We start from the raw sequence: 17483 nt of genomic DNA on the forward strand, positions 1-17483 counted from the left end.
CATAGTACAGAAGAAATATTTGCTCCATTTTTTTCCCCACAAATATCATTCATATATATATATATATATATATATATATATATAATTTAAAAGTTATATATATCACTTTTAAATGTCAAGTTCAAGTATGATTTCCAATGCCATTTAACCATATTGCAAACTTAAATTAGAAACTTTCTGTCATTTCCTTATAGAGGCAACAAACATCAAATTTAGGACACAAGTTCTAGGTTCAAAAATCAACCCCTCATTTAACCCAAGTCTCATATTTTTATCTTCAAACCGAGTCCTGTAATCCCTCCCTGCTTAGCAGAGTTACTGCAAACTAAAATGAAATTACAAAGGGGAAAGTATTTTTTTTTAAATAGTAAAGTGTTTTACAAATACCTGAATTTCATCAAGAGTGGAAATGGACTTTCCAAATGACTGAGCTGTGAAATATACACAGAATTTCTCAGTAAGTTAACACAGGACATCTCAGGCCTTCTTGTAACTAGCCATTTCTTCAAAGGGGCTTTTTAAGTAAGTTTATTGGCTTAGTGAAAAATGTCTTCAAGGGAAGATTTTGCAAGGATGTATATGCAGATGAGTGGGGGCATTGGGGAAGCAATGTTTGCTAAAACCACACTGCAAGGTGTGGACTTTAAGATAAAGTACAGGTCATGACTCAAAGTCTCAGGCAGTGGCCTTCCAACACCCATTTCCTTTGTTTTCTTTCTGAATTCTCCAGGAATGAGTGGATTTGTGACATCAACTGGGAGCCACAGCCATCTTGGCAGTCAGGAAAACTTGGGTGGCAAGAAATCTGGCTAAGCTTATGGGCCTATGCTGCATGTCTCACATGTCACAATATCCTTATTCCTGTCATTAGTGTCTAGCATAGGAGAAGGGTGGTTGTGATTCTCACTTAAACTCCCTTATCTTGGAAAAGAGCATGAAATCGGTCTCACATTCTGTTCATAATCAGCCAGTGATTGATGGCTGAGGCTCCACGTAAATAAAAATGCAGCAAGAACTTACAGAGCTCATGTTCCAGCTCTTTGCCAATCATGCTTTTAACCTCTTTGTTACAAGCAAGACTTACACTTGGTCTTTTTAAGGAATTTAACTCAGATCAAGGAGTTAATTTTTTTTTTTTGAGATCCTGAATAACTCAAATTTGGAAAAATTTCTTAAAAATGCATAGGAGGGCTGGGGTTGTGGCTCAGCAACAGAGCGCTTGCCTAACACCGGTGAGGCCCTGGATTCAATCCTCAACACCACATCAAAAGAAACAAATTAATTAAAGATACTGTGTCCAACTACAACTAAAAAATAAAAACTATTTTTAGAAAAAGAATTCATAGGAAACACACTACACAAATCCAAAAGTTATTTATTTGCCTTGTAATACCTTTGGAGACAAGAGATTATGCCATTCAATATTTTACTAGCAAAATGTTATTTATAGCCAAAAAAAAAAGAAGTAAATAATACTCTAGAGTCAGGATATGAGTTCCTTGTGACAAAAGACACTTCTCAGTGCCACACACGTAGCTTTTTCATTCTGACTTTATACAGGATGAGAAGCAGCAAGGTGAACAGTACGATTAGAAACTTACCACACGTTTTTCCCGGAAATCTATTCCCACTGTAGTGATGAATTTAGGGTTGAATTTATTATCTGTGTATCTATAAAGAAATGTCGTCTTCCCAACCCCTGAATCTCCAAGGGCCAGGAGTTTAATCAGATAGTCATAGTCCCCATCGGTCATAGTGATGGCGTTGGTAGGCCTGAGTGAGAGAGGAAAAACAAGCATTTCATGATGAAAGGTGATTTTCCTTTGCCTCCTAAATACAACATGAATGTAATTTTCAAGGTTAAAAAAAAAAATCAAATGCCTCTGTTCTTCCCAATTCAGAACTAACTTGATCAAAGCAGCTTCAAAGGTGAGGGCATATCTGTCACCTCACTGAGTACAAACCTTTTTACATCGTGTCACTCAATAAAACAAAACAAAACAAAAACGTGAAATAGCCATGGCCACAGCAATGGCCGAAATTAAATCAGAAAGCCAAAACCATTTGTTTCAAAATCAGTGCCCTTTGGCAGTTGGAAGATGGTGCTACGAAGAAAAGAGAGTCTCAGGAACAGAAATGGCAGTGCCAGATGACACAGGGATGCAGGAGAGAGACAATTACTTGCAGATAATGGAAGAGAACAGCCTGGGGGTATATTTTGCAGCTAATCATGCAGGAGGAGTTCGCTATTATGTGCGTACGAAATATTCCTTTTTAATTCTAAAAATTTAACAATATTAAATTTGGGTATAATAACCTTTAAAACATCAATTTTGAAATCATTTTAAAAGCAGGGGTGAGAAATCTTCTTTTTTGAAACACCAAAGCTTCTCCTTTCCAACTTCTGCTGCATTTGGCTACATACTTTTATATAAATTTTTCCAGACCTTGAGAAAGAGGAAGGACTGTCAGAAAGTATAGAAATGGTAGTTCTGCTAATACTTCTGCTGTCTGAAGGAACGACGTCACTTGCCATTTTTTCCAGGGCTCTAATCTCTCCTGATTATGAGGAAGGATGAGCCACAAACTAATGCCAGATGTCCCTGCCTTGGGTACATGGAGAACACCAGGACATGCTAGAAGGACAGCATGGAGTTCCGGAATACTTGGCGAAGTTTCCACTTAGAGTTTAGAAGGATGATTTGATATTTAGTACAACTTTCTGATTGATGGGTTCCAGAACCCAGTGTGTCATATCCTATGTAGAGGAAGGCCTACAAAGATTTTTCTAGAATGGAAAAAGTTACTCTCATTATCATGTGAAAAAGAAAACTATTTACCTACCTGTGAAGATCTGGAAAAGATTTCATCCTTCCAAAGTTCTGAAGAAATTGAAAGTGAATTTAAATAACAATCTGTCACCTGGACATGTTTAAAAAACTAGATCATTCTAATACTTTTCTACATGTAAGAAAATGAGGTCCGTGATGTCCATGCGTTTACTCTGTCATGTAAGTTAGCAGTCAACGACTGATGAGGGCCACAACCAAGTTAAGATGGCGCCTGGCAGTGTGCTAGGAGGAGTGGTTTGTGAAGTAACGCCAGCGAGCCATTAAGATGATGAGGATTCCTTAATGACTGACTGCTGTGTCTAGATGATGTCAATTAAGTGAAGCTGAGTGTAATTAGTTGGGTATATGTACCTCTGCTGTCCTGCAGAGAAGCGGCTCCTGCTACCTTGGGTGCCCGCTACTTTGAGTTTTCAGTTCCTGCTGAGTTCACTCTATATAAAGTAGCTCCTGCTTCAACCTTCAAGTTGCTTGTCACCTCTTGGTTATTCCGCCCAGCCGGACTTAGGCAGCCCCGCCCAGCCGGACTTACGGCAAACGACTATTTAAAATTTTTATTTTCTGGCTGCCTCAATGGAAGATAAGGCTGGAGGACACTGTGTTTCCATGAGGAACGAAGAGAACAGAGTCAAAGAGTACTTCAGCATCCTTTAAATTTTTCTTCAAGTTAATTATGCTTTGTGTGTGTGTGTGTGTGTGTGTGTGTATGAGACAGTCTCAAGAAAAACGAAATCTTGAACGAATCTAGTGAAATACCTTCAATACATAGAGTTACACCCAAAGATTAAAAACTAAAAGAAAAAAAAATGTAATGCCTGAAGTGGCTTCAGACAAGATATGAATACACTCTAAGGCTACAAGTAAACAACATAAGCTTTCAAGATGGAACATGATTGATAAAAGAGTCCATTGTGCTTTTAATTCAAACGCAGCAGTGGCCCTTGTGAACTGTAGTTTCCCCGACAAGACTTAACAGGAAGACAAACTTGCCTTGACCCTTCCAGCACAGGGAGGAGTTAAGGTAGGAGGAGAGACACACAGGGCCATCGCATGGGAGATTGCTTCCACCTTGTAGAATGAGACTATTAACCACTTATCAGCTGCATGATCTACCTTGTACCCCTAATTGGCAGCCAGTACATCCTTTGTTATTTATGTAAACCTGCCTGGGACAATACTGGGGCTGCAGCCCAGTCAAACTCTAATCCAGAGCAAGTGATGCAAGCCAACACAGGTCATTTTCACTGTGGCCTACACTGTCCCTTTTGTATATATGAAGAGTGGCCAACACTTTGTAGCATTTAACATAAATACCTCCGCAAATTAAGCAAAGCTTCGCACTGTTGAAACCCTTTATTTAGTATTTCCAATACCCTATTTGACAAGTTGAGCTAAAGCATAAGATAGTTTATCTTTAAGTTTTGGGGTTTTTTTTTGGGATAACTTTTAACTACCCTCTCTTCTCTCCCTCTTTCTTTCCCATATTTTCTTTTATTTGGTTCAGCCTCTCTTTTTATTACTATGTGATTTTCTGAGTCCTAGTACCTTATGACCTTGATATTTCATCCTTGGCACAGCAAATATAGCACCAGAAAGAAAAATAAAAGCCTTGGCAAGGTTTCTTTTTCTGACAACCAGGCTAAGAAATGATCCTCAGAGGGTGGGAAGTGGACACGTTTAACAGTCTTGTATATCCTGGCACAATGATGGATGGTCTTGTAGTTCTCTGTTCTCTGGATCCAAAAGGGAAGAAAAAGTTAGAAGATTGCAGTGTTCTGGCAGGCCACGAGAAATGCCAATCCCCAGAACACTGCAATCTTCTAGCTTTTTCTTCCCTTTTAGATCCAGCCAGATCACAGAGTCTGAAGAGCCAGGAGATACAGAAACTAAAGTGCCACCCCCCACAGACGACAGGTGAGGGGTTGAAGGAGCAAGGAAAATAACTGAAATAGATGTCGCCCACGAGGTTCTGCTGAGTGGAGTCTACAAAGCATAAAGAATCCCAAGTAATCACCTGGTCAAGCCCCTCAGTTTTTAGATGAGAAGCCACCTGCTAAGATGATACCTGGCTTGTGGGAGCGACTACAAATTTGTGAGGAAAATCCATGACTCTTGTTTATTTTAATTTGAAATAACAAAAAAAAAATGTGTTTGATAGGTACAGATAGAAATATTTTCATTCAATGGGAGAAGGGAATTTTCTTGTATGGCCAGGAACATAATTTTCAAAGCCAGAATATATCTCAAATGAGGCTGCCCATGGGTTCTCTGCGTTTGCACCCCACCCTCCAAGCCCCCGTTATTCTTGTTCACCATAAGTTCTATTAGTGGAGGGACTTAATCTCCTTTATCCATTGCTAGATTCACAGAGCTCAGGACAGTAGCTGGCATGTGGGAGCTCAACCCATATTTGTTGAGTATAAAAATATATTGAAACTCTTCCAAGCCAGACCCATGTTGTGATTAATGACATGAGTCTCATGACTAAGTTGGTGCAAACTGGTGTCCATCCAAATCCAGGATTTGAATTCCTGTTTATGTGTGAGTGTTTAGGTTAAGTGATCACTATGGCACTTTCCAGATCTGACTTCCTGAGTGGACTTTTCCTTTTTAAGTAGTGCAAGAGTATGAAGATCTTCTCAAAATAGAATATTTATGTCTTCACAGGAATAGTTTCAAACAACCCTAGAAAAAGATAAAGCACAGAGGTACTGTAGTCTTTGAAGATGAGAGTGTGCTGACTGAGAAAATGGAAAATCGTCAGCTGAAGAGGACAGGGCTCAGAGAACAGGGATCCATCCATCTGTCCATCTAACACACACCCACTGGCATCTCTTATTTCCCTGGATCTCAGGGTACATTCCTTATTCTCTACAAGGGAACTTAACAAATGCCACCTGGATGTATCAATGACTACGGATGATGGAATTAACGGTGTTCGTTGCTAGTACACTGGAGAACAATCTCGAGAATGCCATGACAAGCTTATGACCATGTGACTTTAACTTATTAAATTAATAGAAGCCAACTCAATATTCTTAAGGCACTTTGGAAAGCTTAAAATAGTAGATACATAAAGTATTAGTGCATTCCGTGTAGATCATGCCAATAAAATAAAGCTATTGAGCATAAGATGGAAAGATGTTTGTATTTCCTCATTAATTTTTATTTGATTGGCTGCATTGGGCTCCAGTAGGTACATTTGACTTCTGGGACTCTCAAAACAAGGCACCACTGACTGAATGACAGCCTGACCCATTAACTGACCTTGGAATGTATCTTCCCATTGCCACAATAGACCAGAAACTTAGAACTAAATGACAGAAGGTGGATTATTCTGGATTTGTAACCTATGCATCAAAGGAACTGAAGGCACGCTACTTGGGGGGGGGGAGGGTGTAAATCAATTAAAATTAAATTACAAATTAATTCTCTATTATATTTTATAACATCCTTTTTTTCTGTTAGAAAGGTCCATTACCATTCATTTTTTATTTCAATTCTTCTGAAAGGCCATTCAGAATTATTAATAGATGAGAGTTTATAAGGAAGGTTCAGACTAAATAGAAAATATAAATCAATGTCAACCTACCTGAACATTTACTTAATTGTCAGTGGTCAGTGGTTCACTGGAGCAATCAGATCAATTTTTTGAAAAATAAGATGATCTATTTTATTTCATCTGTGACCAAAGGCTTTAATATAAAATAGAGATTAACCTAGAATTTATTGAGCTCTGAAGTTCAGCTTACTTATTCTAGAAGTAAAGAGTAGAAATTCCAGCACAGGCTGGATTTAGATTGATGTATCCACACTAGCATATTGTCATGATTCCCACCCATTAAATTTGTTTCTAAGTCAATGAGTAATTTTTTTCCTCCAAATTATTTTTCCTCTAAAGTAACAATTTCATCTGAGTTAGTTTGACAGTATCTTTTGAAATATGCATATTTCTTTACTTGACTTTTTATTATGGAAAATTTCAAACACATACTAAATTTGAGGAATTATAAGAGCATAATAGACCCCCACCACCACCCAGTTTCTAAGTTACCAATGCACAGCCAGTCTTATTTCATCTACCTTAAACCATCAGACTTTAATTTTTTTCCTAAAGAAAATACCAGACATCATAACATTTTTTAGAATAATTCAATATAAACTGTAAAATGAGATCTCTCCACTTTGGTGCTCTTGGCATTGACTAAATCATGAGAGGCAACTATCAAACATTTGGCTTTTTGAGAATTTGATAGGTCAGAAATCATATATTAATACAATTTACTTGTAATTTCACCTACAACAATAAAGGTCAAGCATTTTTTCATAGGTTAAAGGGTTATTTTATTTTATTTTATCTTTGTGAATGAAGGCCTCATATCTCTTGCCTATTTTTTTAAAAAAATGGTTGTATCTGTTCTATACATAGAAATTGTTTGTACGTTAGGAAATGAACACTTAATCATTTCAGATGCAAATACTTTTCCCCATTTGTCTCTTTATTGTGGTGTTTATGCCACACAAAACACTTCTGTTACAGCTGCTAAGAATGTTTTGGGTGATCAGAATAAAATTCTGTCAATTAGGAAGGTTTCCAAGCTCAGGATATAGGTGTTCCTAGAGTCCTTACATAGTTTCAATTTTACATTAAATCTCTCGCTCACCTAGAATTTATTATCATGGATAGTATAAAGAATTGATCCAACTTTCTCTTCTAGCTGTTCCAATATGACTTATTTAAAAATCCATTCTTCACCATTGATTTGAGGAGGCATTCCTGTCCTGTAAACTTTGATGCAGAATTGTGTCTGTTTCTAGATTTTTCTCTTCTGACTCCTAGCCTGACTGTCTTGTTATGCAGTACTTTTTACTGAGAGGGTTATCCTCTCCTCATTGTTCTTTCCCTGTCATCTTTATGATTTGAATTTTCCCATCCAAAGACATGACAAATTTATCCATGTGGTCAAATATTCTACTATGACCTTAATTACTTCATGGTTTTTTTTTTCCTTCAGGTTTTGGATATCTTTATTGTTTATGCCTAAACATTACTTTTATTTGTTTTCTTAAATTTGGGCTGAATTTATTATCTTGTTTGTTATTTATTATCAGCTTTTGTGAAATGGTTTTATTACCAAATTCTCTGCTAAATTTTCTTTTATGATAATGAGTTTTCAACGCACTATTTTGAACTTTCTAGTGTATAATCACACCCTTTCTTAATAGAGTTTCAGTTTCTCTTTCAGATTTTTATGCTTTCATTTTTTTTCTAGTTCTACTTTCACTACCTCTATTATAAAATTAAAGTGAAGCAGACTCAGTGGGCTTCATTATTATGGCTCTCAGCTGGAAATTCTGCAGTATTTCTCCATTTAGCTGACTGAATTCATATGAGTAATTATTGGATTTTTCAATTGCCCTTTTTTTCTTCTCTTAAGATGATCCCTTTATTTTTCTCTTTATTTCATTTGATATATTTTGACAGTACTATTTTAAATTTTAATAAACTTTGAATAGACTGCATTTATAGAACGAATTTTACATTTATGACATAAATTTCACTTGTTCGCGATGCCTCAACTTTTAATACACTGTTTGGTCTGTTTCTTAAATTTTTTCTAGTTGTTTCATTAGTATTCATTAGAAAAATCCATGGGGTTTTTGGGGAAAATAATCTTTGATTTTGAGCTTTGAATTGTGTTCAGTTTATAAAATATAAACTTCTCCTTTTTCTGTGCTCTGGAATATTTAGATATTGAAATTATCTGATTTTTTAAATATTTGAAAGAATTTCTGTGTGGCAACGTCTAGTCCTAGTGATTTTTCTCTGAAAGTGTTTCTAAAATATCACCATGTCTATTTCTTCCTTAGTAATTGATCCATTTAATCTTATTTTTATTTAATTGTGCAAAGTTGTGATTTGGTGTAATAGCAATCACTTCATCTGGAAATTCTAATGTAATTGTACCAATTACTCTCATATGAATTTTAAAATTTCTTTTATTTTGATATCCAAGATGGTATATTTAATAATGGTATATATAATTCTGGAAGACTTTAGAGAACAAATGAAAACACGGATCTTGACTTCAAAATCTATACTATACACTGTAATCTATACTATAAACCAGTCTGTCAATCCTCTATTTCTTGCCATCATTCATTTTATCCATAGAAAGTCCTTTTAGTCCTATACCGTACCTTCTAAATTCACTCTGCTCACTAACATGAATCCATTCAGATCAATGCTTTTCATATATTTCCCTACTGGATTTTTATAACTTGGCAGGAGTCACTCAGGCACAAGGCTGCTTTGTCCCCAGCTGCAGTAGAATCTGGACACGTGTTCTGGGTGGAACCTTTTTGAGAAGGATGTGAGAGCGAGGCCTGACAGGAGCCCTGCAGCTCAGGTGCAGCCATGATGAAAAGCAAACCCCTAGGATGTGTGCTTAACACACTGGTGAGCTGGTGAGACCCAAATGTCAGGGTTAAATCGATTCAGGCTTCTGGCTTCCCATGAGCACATAAATAAATGGTCAGGAGGAAAAAAAAAAAAAACATACTGTACAAACTTTCTGTTTCAGATTCAGAGAAACCTCTCTGCAGGCCTGCGTTTCAGGGTAAAAGTAGTTGAGAGGTATCCTAAGATGCTGAGAGCCTGAAATACCTCTTGATTCAGCAAGACTGCTAAGAACTTCACTGACTTCTTGGGAACCTGCTTGTGTGCAACCCCACAGCATGCCCCGGGTCATGAAGTGGGCCCAGTGCCCGCAGTAACATGGGAGGATACAATGGTTCATTTAGCAAATCATCTGCACTGCTGAGTACTGTAGGGGTGAGAGATGAAGAGCCCCACTCGTCCTCCTGGATCCAGGGCGTCCTCAGGGGTTCCCATTAAGACCTTATTCTTCTTCCCCTGTTTCATGTCCTTTTTTTTTTCTTGCCCTGATTTGGCTGATATCAGCTGTAACACAAGATTAAGATCTACAGGCTTCACAGATAGCCTGGTCAGCTCCTCCAATGGTATGGTCTAATTTGATTAATAATTATCTGACTCTGTATCACTCAGAATTATCCTTTTTTACTTTTTTGGATAAAATCTTCACTGATATAAATTTTCCAGACTGTTGATATGCCAACTTCAGATATGTGCCTCTATTTTCTAATGTGAAACAATTAGACAGCAGATTTAATTATAGCTAAGATAGCACCATGGAAAGAGCACCTATTTCAAATAGAATGTCCTGCATCGTTTACATCAGACTCACAAATTGCAGTCTTGAAAGATAGCCACATGGTTATAATATTATGGGCTATATATATTTCTCTACTGCTAAATAGTTATGAGCATTTAATATTAACTTCACTCTAAGATATTGCAATTTTCTCTAAATCCTCAAAAAAAGATAATGCTAAATGAAGTTAGCCAATTCCATAAAAACCAAATGCTGACTGTTTTCTCTGCTATAAGGATGCTGATTTGTAGTAGGATAAGGAGGGGGAACATGGAAGGAATAGACAAACTCTAGATAGGGCAGAGGGGTGGGAGGGGAAGGAAGGGAGCAGAGGGTTAGAAATGATCGTGGAATGAGATGGACATCACTATCCAAAGTACATGTATGAAGACATGAGTGGTGTGAACACACTTTGTATACAATCAGAGATATGAAAAATTGTGTTCTATATATGTAATGTGAATTGTAATGCATTATGCTGTCACATATAACAAATCAGAATTTAAAAATTTTTAAAAAATACACCAACACCAAAATAAATAAGTAAATAAATAAATCCTCAAAAGGTTGCCCTGTGGATGCTAACATGTCTCATGTCAAGAATCATGAACATGATTCCTATTCAATTTACACTATATTAAGTCAAATGAAGAATAATTCTTGTATAGTTTGTAATAACAGTATCGTCAAATGCTATTCTTCAGTTAGAGATATCATGATTTATAGATGCTGCTCTAAGACATGATGCTGCAGGATTTTATGGGTTTTTTTCCTCAGACAGGCAATTCAGGCAATCACTAGGCAATTCTTTGAAGATGCACCGTCTAACATAATTTTCACATAAATTAATAATTTTTTAAATCAAAGGAAGTAAATCATAACTATGAAAAGTCACACACATACACACACACACACACACACACACACACACAGGCCATTGCAGGCAAAATAGCAAAAAATGTCAATCAATGGGAAAGGGATATTTGAGACAACTCACGTAATAATAGAATAATGATATCTAACAGTGGCACTGCCTTCTTATACATTAGGTTCTATTTTAAACACTAAGTTCTACCTTAAGGCAACCCAGAAGCACAGTCAATTCAATCCCTATCAAAACCTACCTTTCTTTCTTTCTTTCTTTCTTTCTTTTTTCCCCCCCAGAAATGAGAAGTTGATCCTAAAATTCAGGTGCAAGTGCAAGGAACATGGAATAATCAAAACATTCTTAACTAAAAAACAACATCAACGCCAGAGAGTTCATATTTCCCAAATTCAAAACTTACCACAAAGTTACAGAGTCCAGACAGTATGGCACAGGCCTAAAGACAGACATGTAAGTCACTGGAAGAGAATTTACTTTGAAACTCTTGGTTCTAACGTTTATAGTCAATTGTGACAAGGGTTCTAAGACAATGCAAAGGGAAAGAAGTCTATTTACCTAGGTGCTGTGGCACCAGATAGAAAAAAAAAAATGGGCTCAAAATGGAACACAGACCTAAATGTAAGAGTTAAAGCTCTGAAATTCTTAGAAGAATACATAAGAGTAAATGTTCATGACTTTGAATTAGGCAATGGTTTCTTAGATTAAAAAAAAAAAGTGACCAAAAAAAGACAAAAACTTGTGCACTCCAAGACACCATAAAAAGTGAAAATACAACTACCAGAATAGGTGAAAAATAAAATTCAAACCACATATCTGATGAAGGGCTTGTATCCAAACTACACAAAAAAGTTCCTACAACTCAACACTAATAATAATAATAATAATAATAAAATTTTTAAAAAAATTTAAAATGGGCTAAGAATTTGAACAAGTATTTCTCCAAAGACTGTATACAAATGGCCACAAACTGATGCTAAAAGAGCAGCAGTTGTTAGAAAAGTACTGAAATCCAACCCACAGTGACACACTACTTCACACCCAACTAGGAACCTGTAACACAGACATCAACACTAAGAAGTGAGGGAGGGGTTGCAGCAAATGGAACCCTTCACGTGGCAGGCAGGAATGAAGGGCTCGTCCACTCTGAAAAAGAGTTTGGTCATTCCTCAAAATCTTAAACACAAACTTCACATGTTAGGTCTACAAGAAATTGAGAAATGAAAATATATGTCCACCCCAAAATTTGTATGTGAATGAATGCTCACTACAGAATCACTTATACAAGCACCGAATTGGAAGCAAAAGAAAATCTCATCCACTAAATGTGGAAACAAAATGTGGTGTGACCATAAATAGAAGTCATTCAGCCAGACAAAGGACAGAAGTACTGACACATGCTACAACACGGAAAAATCGTGAAAACATTGCTAAGGGGAAAAAAGGCCAGAAGCAAAAGACTGAATATTTAATGATTCCATTCATATGAAATGTCCAGAATGGACAAATCCCTACAGATAGAATGTCAGTTAGTGTTTACCAGGAGCTGCCGAGAGGAGGAGGAAAGGTGAGTGACAGCTAAAGGATGGGGGCTTTGGGTGGCAGGGAGACTAATTAAAATGTTTTAGATTTAGATTCTGGCACAACTTTGTGAATACACTAAAAACACCAAATTTTAATGTTAAAAGGACAGATTTTATGATATATGAATTTTAACTTGATAAAGCTGTTATTAAAACCCCAACAAGGTAAGAATACTATATTTCCTTTTACAAATAACTTTTTGACCTACCACCACTGACTGGGTATTCATTAATACTTGTTTATCATGCAGTAACTTACTAGTAAGAATTATGCATATCCAAACATGGATACTTGCTTGAAACCTAAAGGAAATGGCTTGTAGAATGTATGCTATAAAGCTAATGATCGCACAGTTATTTCTTTTGTTATTAAAATAGTGATTATTTGACAGGATTCTGATAACCAATCTACTTTATAAATGTGCTCACAAATGAGATTAGTTGCAAATCACTGAGAAACAGCAGGATGGGTTGACTACCTGGGTGCTGTCAACACTGAAGTGGAACTTGAGAGATACTTAATCCACTGGGTCCCCAAAATAGGTGGCCATCCATATACCCTGGGGAAGTTTAAAAATAAAAACTCCAGGGCCTTTCCAGAAGGGACAAATCAAAATCTCTGTAAGAAGGTCTTGGAATTTAGAGATTAAATATGCCCCTAAAGCAGGAGAGAATAGTAGCCCGAATGGAAATTTTTTTTCCCATTATTGTTTATCTAGACCTGCATCTACAGCCTGTTCCAGAAGGTTGAGACTCTGTAACTCCTTTCAGCAACCCCTTGTAGCAAAACCCATTGGTCAAGAAAGGAGACAATTTATCTAATTTGATCTGGTTACAGTTTAGAGCAATTTCCTCTAGCTGATTGTGATCGGCAAACCTTGGCACTGATGGATTGTGCTAAATAGCCATTACAATTCCCTCCATGTTGCCCAGTTACATGTAATTTTGTTTCCTTGCATATTCAGTTTTGTTTCCTTGAAAACTAGGAGTAGTTCTTGAAATCTTATAACTTTATTCACTCAAAACACATGCACTGGGGCTGGGGATATACCTCAGTTGGTAGACGTGCTTGCCTGGCATGCACAAGGCCCTGGGTTCAATCCCCAACACTACAAAAACAAAGCAAAACATACATGCACCGAAGATGTTACATAAACATTTGAATTTAGCAAACCAAACTTCAAGAATTTTCTCAAAGCCTTCATATTTAATCTGAAAAGCTCTTCTGCTACTCTTCATGGATCACATGGCTCATTTTTTTTCTTTGGAAATCAGTTTTTAAAAATTATTTTCTGAGATCTTTTTAGCCAGGACTTCAGCTAGGGACCAAGAAAAATAAATGTAAAATAAGTAAATAAATTGCTTAAATTTCTACAAAGCTATTCAGTGAAAGGATCTTTTCCCCGTATCTCTCTCCAAGGACTGAAAAACCTAGTGATGCAATAAAGCAGAAATAACCCCGTTGAAAAGACGAGGAAGTACATGCACATAAGCCAGCCGATGCCTTTCTGAGATTATTCACCAAGAGCAGAAAATTGGTTTGCTGAACTGGGTAGTTCTCAAGCTTGGCTGCTTTTAGAACTCCCCAACCTCTAAACCTAGTAAATCTGAATCCTGATGGTGAGACAAAACCATTTGCATCTTTTCATGCTCCCCAGATGATTCAACCGTTTCACTAAGATCAGTAACCCTTATTCCAACTTTCGTTTTCAATCTATGGCTACTGGGAGAGAAGAGGACCACACCCATAAAGATGTCTTTTCCTAAGACGTGCCTGAGTGGGAAGGTGCTTCCCTGCCTACCATGGGCACCTATTTCAAGGCTAACCAGCGCCAATCACAGCACAATTCCTTGCCCTATAAGAAAACACCACTCTCTGAAGAGTCGATCCATCTCTCTTCTTCTTAGAGTTATATGATATAGGAAAAGATGTTATATTTATATTTCTAAGTTGAAGTTTCTACTCTTAATATCTTCCTATAGAAAAAGACATGGTTATAAATTAAAGGCTTTAAATTAAAGGTGTACTTGTGGTTTTAAAAATATTTTATTTATTTTTAAATAAACAAGTAAAAATTATATATATTTAGAGTGTGCAATACGTTTTGAAATGTTGCAAAATGACTAAATTGGGCTAGTTAACAAATGCATTACTTCACAAAATCTTTTTCACAATGAGAATACTTAAAACCTACTCTCTTAGCAATTGTTAAGAATATAATTATTATTAGCCACAGCCATGGTGCCCTGAGGCTCTCTTAAACTTATTCCTCCTAATTGAACTTTTATATTCTGTGACCCACATCTCCCCTCCTCCCTCCCAGCACATTCTTGTTTAATAAGATACTTTACCAAATTTTCAGGTATTTGCCTGATAATTGTGCAAAACGGTTAATTTTCTTATTGGCTGATGCTTTCAGGAAGTCATGCCAAAGTTCTGCTGTTTTGCTACATTATCTGAGAAAAAGCATACTAATCAAAATATCTGCCCACAAATTCTGCCTCTGAGGTGTGAGGAAGCAAATTAGATAGCATCTCTGGATCCACAGGCAGATAGCTATGAAAACAAGCTCCATATTATTAAAATGTTTCCATTTAAATATAATTCTAGATAACTCATACAACCATGCAACTCCAGTAGTAAGAAATGTAAAAATTCTAAGACTTCTTTATGAAGAAAATGTTTACTTTTCCCCCCCAACATTGTATAAGACATAATTATGAAAAATAAATGCTGGGGGGAAAACAAAGATTATAGCTACAGAGAAGGGATCAGTCCTAAGAAAATGCTTATTTGCCTGATAAGGGCTCCTTCTACATTAAGTAAATGTTGATGTTAATGGAAATTTCTGAATTTGATTTTTATTTCTGACATACATATATATAAGCATATGTATATGTGTGTGTGTGTGTGTGTGTGTGTGTGTGTGTGTGTGTGTGTGAGTGATATATAAGGCTGAACAGAAACTAAGAAGTCTATTGCATACATCTCTTACGCAGTCTTATGTGGTTGGACAGAAAGTCCTTTCAGCTGATGTGTTTTTGAAATGAAGACTACCTGGGGAAATCTAGGCTGTAAGTCTGACAGGAGTTCAGAGGAGAAAGAAAAACTCATATCACATGCAGGGCGGGTAGGCAAGGACAGAAACAATCAAGAGGGCTGCACAGAGGAGGTGACAGGAAAGTTGTAGCTTGATGGGTAAAAGGCAGAAAAGGGGATCCCGGAGGCCGGATGTGGACCCATGTCACTCGGTTTAGATGGAAGCAGAGCTGTCCTGGTAGCTGCGTTGATGAGTGTCCAGGATTAAAGGCTGACTGTGGTGTAATGGTAAGGGGCAGGTATTAGAATCCACATCCCTGAGTTTAGAGTAGAATTATAGCCATTTCCAACCAAGGGGCACTTCCCTAACCCTGAATTCTTGGGTTTTTAATCTGCAGTTTTGTGTAAAACACTAGCTCAGTGCATTCAGGTACCATGAATTTTTCATCATTCCTGACTTGCCAAGAAATGGAGTTAAAAAAAAAATGACCTGGGCCCTAACATACAAAACCACAAAATCATTAATCAATCAGCAATCAACAAGGCCTAAAATGAAGTCACTGAATTCCTCAGAACAAAGGTAGTATAGAAAGCACCCCCACACTTTCCCCAAAAAATCCTTGGCAAAAGTTTAAAAAGCTGGTTTTACTGCTACTTAACAAAGTAGTAGATTATTTCTGCCATTTAAGGCTCTGCTGGAGATGTGATTAAAAAAACAATAGTGAACAATGACTAATTACAGTATTAATGAGACTATTGTTTCCTTCTTGGCAGTAACCTAGTCCGTGGACCCTGTCTTAAACTCACCTAACATTTTCCAGTATAAAACATTCATAAAACGGTCTCTGTCAACTCTCACCCCCAGCTGTTCCCGGTGAGAAAGCCGTCATTAGCACCAAGACATTTACAGCTTAAGCATCAAGACATTAACGGCTCTGACCAACTTTCCCGCTGTTTGGTGCATTTTAAAGTTTAATCAGAGCAGGGCAGAAGGCAGTTTCTTGGGGTCTTGCTCAGGATCTACACCAGTTCTGACCATGGAGAGTTCTAGCAAAAAGCAGTGCAGTCCTCATATGCTTACAACTTAGAGGTGGTGCACATTTTTGAGGAAGTTAATGACAACTTTGGGCTGACAAAAATTATGAAATACTTATAAGTTTGAGGAGTTTAACAGCCATAATGGCAGTACCACTGTTCTTATGCCACCTTCTTTTAGATTAGTTCTACTTTGGAAATTTTCTCTCATTAAGTTATTCTCTGTTTTCTCAACGAGGCATTGTAAATTCTAAAGAAAACCACATTTAAATGACTCAGATGCTACCTGCCAGAGTCAATTATTGCAGGAAAAGGAATTAAATAAACCCTGATCCAAAGATCCTGTAACTAGTAATCATGTCTTTGTTTTTCAGGATATCAAAGTGTGAACTGAGGTCTTGCTAAACTTTTTCTTTAATTAAAATGTGGGGCTGCAGTTATAGCTCAGCATGTACAGTGCTTGCTTCGCACATGTGAGGCACTGGGTTCGATCCTCAGCACCACATAAAAATAAATAAATAAATATATATATATATATTTTAAAAAGTGGAATGTTTCACCTGTAGAGAAATAGTCTTTGTCTAAAGAATTCTAAGGGGGCTGGCCTAGGAGGCAAACACAAGCTGTGAACTTGAGTTCTCTAAGATAGTCTTTGTTTGGGGGATGATAGACCCTCCTCCCCACCCCTTCAGCATGCCAGCCCTTGAATAAAACTGATTTCCTTCCCACCCACTCTCCTCTGCAAGTGGCAGCTTCAAGTGCTGAGTGGGCAACTTGGGTCCAGCAACAGTTGTGAGCTGAAATTACACTTATCAAAAGCTTTCCACTTAGAATTTTGAATTACACTTTGCTCAACTT

The 17483-nt window shown here is 37.0% G+C and overlaps 1 protein-coding gene across 4 annotated transcripts in view; it reads right to left on the bottom strand.

The window, feature by feature from the left end:
- The window catches only part of Rab27b (RAB27B, member RAS oncogene family), a 138252-nt gene that overhangs the window by 15487 nt on the left and 105282 nt on the right, over positions 1–17483 (bottom strand). For all 4 annotated transcript variants that reach the window (XM_040272921.2, XM_040272940.2, XM_021725000.3 and 1 more), the window contains one exon: positions 1602–1773. In XM_040272921.2, coding sequence (XP_040128855.1) covers positions 1602–1754 — 153 coding nt within the window. In that variant the 5' untranslated portion in view covers positions 1755–1773. The remainder of the gene's footprint in view (positions 1–1601; positions 1774–17483) is intronic.

This window comes from Ictidomys tridecemlineatus, chromosome 13 (assembly GCF_052094955.1).
Source record: "Ictidomys tridecemlineatus isolate mIctTri1 chromosome 13, mIctTri1.hap1, whole genome shotgun sequence".
Lineage (NCBI taxonomy): Eukaryota > Metazoa > Chordata > Mammalia > Rodentia > Sciuridae > Ictidomys > Ictidomys tridecemlineatus.